This window comes from Carassius carassius, chromosome 40 (assembly GCF_963082965.1).
Source record: "Carassius carassius chromosome 40, fCarCar2.1, whole genome shotgun sequence".
NCBI lineage: Eukaryota > Metazoa > Chordata > Actinopteri > Cypriniformes > Cyprinidae > Carassius > Carassius carassius.
In genome coordinates, this window is record NC_081794.1 from 27,729,110 (window position 1) to 27,735,109 (window position 6,000).

Below are 6,000 nucleotides of genomic sequence, written 5' to 3' on the forward strand. Positions count from 1 at the left end.
TGTTGTGTGGGGCGCTCTATTCTTCACAATCGACTCATTAAAATGTAATGCAGAGTCTGGTTTTATGGAAGAGTGAATCTTAACCAAAGTTCAGCGGCTCACTGCTTCTTTTTACTGCTTTGATTTCCCACACAAGTCTACCACACCACCCTAAACCACCATTTTAATGATATAAATAGGATTATATTGGATTATGGATTATGCATACTGCAGATTTCCCATATTTGTAGGCTAGGTGGTATATTATCGATCATCATTCCAGTTGGAACAAAAATGAAAATGTTAAAAACACAACCTTGTGAATTATTTGAACTGAGTTTCTAGACTAGTTAGTCATTTTTACACAAATAAGCAGTTTTGATTTTGTGAAACTGAAAATGATGAAATATGAAAACTCCCGTCTTCTTTTTAATATAGATTATGTGAGCAAATATACGGAACAGATGAATTGCGGTAAAAACTCTAATCTAGCAGCTCTGTGTCTCTTTTACCGGGTCTGATCGTCGTTCATTGATCGGTTTTCCCTCGGATAGATGAGATTTTAGAGCTTCAGTCTGTCATTGTTGCGATAGTTTGAAGCAGGGGATTGAATTTCACCCACAAGACCACCGACAAAGCCACAGAACAGAGCTTTATAGCTACTACAACAACGGGCAGCCTAATATTCCCCAAAATGCATGATAAATAGGCTACTATAATGGAAAAAAAATCACTCAGAAGTGATTTTAAATGAATGTTTTGGAAATAATTTCCATTTGTGTCCCTCAACGGATGGTGTCCAGACTGGGTAAAATATAGTAAAGAGCGGTTCGATTGAAGTTTATACTGTTATGTTTTTTTTTTTTTTTTTTTTTTTTTTTTTTTATAATGATTTGCAATTTTCTAATAAATCGAGGAGCGTCAAATGAATAAATAGCATTTAAATACATAGCTACGTTTCAAATATGTGCGGTTTATTCAAACTAAAATGTTAAAAGCCACGATTAGAAATTAGTCAAGGTGACACAACTAGACTATTATCAAATAACTATATTGCAGATTTACACAGAGGCTAAGATTGACAAAAAACTTATTGAGGGAAGCAAGAAACGCCAAGATGTTCTCTCTCGAAAATTGACACAAACAGAAGACTGAATCACTGGCACATCAGTTATTGGTGGGTGACTGGGTTTCCTCACCTGTTTATTGAGGAGACGCTGGGGACCGTGTCGTTATCACAGATGCCCTCCGCCAGCAGCCTGTCCCGGATCTCCCAGGCGAACATGGTGGGATTCTGCCGTTTATAGTCCGCTATTTTATCCACCACCTTCGGCGTGGCCACTTTAGGTTTGGATCCTCCGATGACTCCAGGCTTTATGCTGCCAGTCTCATAATATCTGCAGAAGCACGTGCAAATCTGATTTTCATAACCTGACCAAACCTAACGACAATAAACAACAGATGCGTGCTAACAAAGCCATGAAAATATTTTATCTAAGATACTTAACACCGCCCGTTGCAGCACTAGTAGGAAATTATCATATGATTAGAATACTAATTTAAAATTGTGCGCAGCCGGACATTATACAGCCCATCTGTTTGAGTTACTCACTTATTAATCTAAAATGAAGAGAGAGAGAGGAAAAAAATCTATTTCAAACGGAATTCTATACTGGAATGACCAAACTACAATAAGCTAAGCAAAAAAAAAAAAAAAAAAAAAATTCAATTTACGTACGAAACATTTTTGGATTAATGAATCGATTTATTATTAAATCCATTATTAATTATAGCCTATTTAATAAAATGGACAGGCAATTAATGAAAAAGCTTATTAGCATTTCTACTTCTAGTTTTTGATCTTGTTGAAATAGCCTGAACTAGCCTGCTATATTAATTTTATTTTAATAATTCGTCATTTTTAAGCATTCAAATCATTGGTCAAATAATTAATTTTTAAGCACGTATAAGCCCAGACCAAATTAATTAAACTGTCCCTTTTATCTGCTTTTTATCTAAAATAAAAGGCATTTAAAGCACTTTTAGAATGTTATAGTCTGAGATGGAAACCCGTTTATAAAATTAAAATCATGGATCTTTAGATCAAGTGATTAATTTGGTTTAGTTGATTTCAAAGGGAAAAACGCAAACTTGCATGATTCTCAATTCTGTGCTGTTAAAAAGAAAAAAAAAATCATTTTATTTTCTTTAAATGTTGGATGGTTCGTCATGTGCTCAAAATTAAAAATTATTGCATTAAGTTCCTAATTATATTCAAATTAACATCCATCCAGTGTGTTGTGATCTCATCGGGAGACTACGTTAATATTACTAAAAAAATTGAATGCAAGTTAGTGAAGGTTTAAAAAAAATGTGAAAAACGACACAAAGCACCTGCGCTGTTCTTTAAAGGGGCGTCTTGCACAGAGTAAATCTGATGTTAGGGTCTCACCTGCCCAGGATCTTGCTGACGCAGCCGTGGCTGACCCTCAGCTGTCTGGAGATGTCACAGGGTCGGACCCCTTGATGCGCGAGCTCCACGATCCTCTGGCGCACGACGTCAGGTAAAGGCCTTCCGTTCACGAACATCCCGCCCAGCTGGTTCACTCCCCCGTGCCCTATACAGGAGACAACAGCAACAAACACCCACAACATAACATTACATACAGGCCGTCAGTGACGTCCGACACATTCGCCCAATTAACACAAGACGCGTTCTGTACGACCACACGCGAGTTAAAGAACGCAAGAAAGGTTAATAGCAAACCAACGCACTTTGTGCTAATGAATCCCAGACTCTACTCACATCAAGTCACCGAATAAACAGAAGTTAAAAAAAATTATGTAGCCTAATGATAAAATAATCCTGCTTAACCGATCTGCATTATTTTCGTTTACAGATACAGCTACATATACACAGAGAAAACATGCAATTAAATTATATTAGTTCATTTACAATACTATTATTATTACTACATTTTATTTTATATACTAACTTAAAATTTTGCAAATATTATTGTATGCATATGCATTTATATGTATCATACAAAAAAGAAATGTATATACTAATATATTTATTCGTATATATATATATATATATATATATATATATATATATATATATATATATATATATATATATATATATATATATATATATATATATTCTATCGCTGAATCCATTCTAGATGTAACACAGTTGCGTAAATATAATGACTATAGCATTTTTAAAGCGTTTCACAAATTATCTGTATGGGACAAAAAACATTTATTTTCCTCTATATGTTTTCTAGTGATGTACGTTAAACTGTGTGCTGGTTGTTGAAACAGTGCTCGTGGGTGAGCGATTAAATTACACGAGAATTTATTGTTTTCATTCCCTAGATATGAATTATTAAACAGTATTGTTTGATCACGTTACATTTGTTATTCAACTGATTGTTTTTCTTAAAAGATCCCGTTTTAATTCAATCGAAAATCCAAAGCCTGATTCAGAACCATACAGCAATCTTATGTTATATTTTCATATTTACAGTCTTTGCTTTAAAATATCACGAATATTTACTGCTTTAAATCGAAGTGGGATTTCCCAATATTATCAATATTTGTATATTATTATTTTTAATTAATTACATTCACTTTCTTTATTTGTAAGTAGAAATGCAAAAAAAAAAAATGCAAAAAAAAAACACATTTATCTCGATTATTAACCGAGTTCTTTAGTGTTTTCTGTTTTATATTGATTTATTTATTATCTTATTTCCCCTAAATGCATTATAAGATCAGTTGAATTTTGATCTTTCTATCCGGAAGCCTAATACATTCCTGTTCCAAAGAGGATCTTAATTGGTTCAAACGTGAAAGACATTCTCCAGATAAACTCCAGTGTAACTCACGGTGCATGGCGGAGAAGGGGTCTGCCTTACAGTGAATATCCATCGGATAACAGAGAAAAGACAGGTAATCAACTGAAGTCGCCGTCTCGTCTTTCTTACGCACAGAACAACTGAAAGAAACGATGTAAGGTGTATCCAGCCGAGGAGAGGGGAACTTCGGAAAGTTGCAAATGGACGCAGGATTTGTCAGGTGTCAGACATGACCGTGAGCTCGAGGTCAGAACAAAGTGCTCTCAAAGCAATAAATGCTTAAATGTTTTCAGCACGCATGCTTTCCCCAGAACTCGTTTTCCAGCTTTTGTCCCATCCATCCGTGTGTTAGTATCTCTTATATCCCGGTGGTGTTGGTTAGCAGGTGCGGGGTTGCTGGGTTTGGGTTCTGCGCATGGATGAGAGACAGCAGAACCATCGGAGACTGCGGGTTTCCTGTGCCCAGCTTTTTTTAATAACAACACGATGCGTTCGCACGCGCGCACGGCCCGGGACTGAAGGACTTGGCTCGCTCGTGTTGGTTTGTAAAAGCCTCAGCCCCCTCCTTTACGCGGACCCTCTTTCGCCACTTTAGATGAATGTATCAGACAAAGGCAGTAGATTCCAGCGCTTTGTGATTCGCTCAGATGAAGCTCCATCCGCCTGTCACTCCAAAAGGGGAGGGAGAAACTGGACGCCTCTGAGTGAATGACAGTTTAGTGGAATCTGAGCGAGGATGAGAGCAAATCATTTGATTTTCTTTGTGATATAGGCTAATAGTTTACGACTTACGAGGCATTCTGTCAAATCAGAAATTAGTATTTTCTTTTGCGTCTCTAATGAATCATATCAATCCAACAAACGAGCGTGCTTGTAATTTAATGCGTAAAATAAGCATTTGTATTAAATTAACCTTCACCTTCAGTAAACATCTCACATTAACACTCAGAATAAAAGCGCACAGCTGTGGCCTCCGAAATACCTTGCTGGAAAAGCGCAGCTCTTATGTCATTACTGGAGAGGTCGATGGTGTGATTATGGTTTGATTTAAACACCATCTTGTTCTGATTTGCTGCGCTCCTCTCTGCGGTGAGCAGTTCTGGAACCGGTCAGACTGACACATACTGACTGTAGGTGGCGCTATATCGTCTCCAAATCCTCCGGAAACTAAAAAATAAACACACACACACACACACACACACACACACACACACACACACACACACACGCTATTCTAATTCTAACATTATTACTTAATTTACAGTCTTTTTTAGGTGTTAGGTAAAAGTAAATATTATATATTTGTAAATGTTTTGCAGTAGCTATATTATTCCTATAATAAATGCCTAGCAGTTTTATCAAATATCCGAATATTATTTACATTTAATTTCGAAACTTCGGGTTGGACTCTTTCAGGCACACCTGAAATGTTTTTAAATGTAAAAAAAAAAAAACTATTGGTTCAGTATTTAATGTTGTGCCTGCAATAAAACCACTTTGCTTAATGAGAAAGCAAATAAAATAAACGAATACTGAATTGCAGATTTGATGGGAGTCATTCTTAATTATATAAAAAATAATTCAATATAAATAATTCAAAATATTTAACTACAAAATGTAATTTAAAGATTTGGAAGGGTTTAAGTGAAATTTATGGAAAATGACATTTTTATGTAAAATATTAATGCACACAATATTACCTCGTGCAATATTTAACAACGTGCCATTATTATTTTTTTTACAATGTATTTTATGTTTAGTCATTTTATGTTGATATTTTATAAACAAAGAATAAAGACCGCAGAAAGCGGCAGTAAAGTGGAAATGTTTTGGACGGATCTCTGAGGGACGCAGGGGGCAAGTCGGCTAGTCTGCCTCCTAGTTAGGTTAGAGGATGATTTTTCTTTCTCCTGGTGTTTTTGGAGGAGCTTCTGGTACAATATGTAGCACTGCGGGCTCTAATTTCACCCTCCGTTGCACACCTTCCCCAAAGCTAGGGTTTTTTTCTCTCTGTGTGAGACCCCCTCCCAGCCTTTCCCCCCTGCCCTTGTGCTCTCTGCGTTTTTTGCTCTTTTTTTTGTAGACTTCTAAAATTAAGTGTTAGTGTTTTCGTCACCCTTGGAGAAATTTCACACTGAATTTGAGCAGACACTGT

General features: G+C 36.1%; 1 protein-coding gene across 4 annotated transcripts in view; it reads right to left on the reverse strand.

Annotated features, from left to right (window-relative positions):
- Window positions 1-4,473, reverse strand: part of LOC132122495 (paired box protein Pax-2a-like) — a 29,293-nt gene extending 24,820 nt beyond the window's left edge. Inside the window, exons 1-3 of one of the 4 annotated variants that reach the window (XM_059532833.1) lie at window positions 3,876-4,470; window positions 2,432-2,597; window positions 1,179-1,376 (exon numbers count right to left, since the gene is read on the reverse strand). In XM_059532833.1, the coding sequence (XP_059388816.1) occupies window positions 1,179-1,376; window positions 2,432-2,597; window positions 3,876-3,918 (407 nt within the window). In that variant the 5' untranslated portion in view covers window positions 3,919-4,470. Of the gene's footprint in view, window positions 1-1,178; window positions 1,377-2,431; window positions 2,598-3,875 lie in introns of all 4 variants that reach the window. The other 3 variants (XM_059532835.1, XM_059532837.1, XM_059532836.1) reach the window with 3 other exon arrangements.
- Between the last annotated feature and the right edge of the window lie 1,527 nt (window positions 4,474-6,000).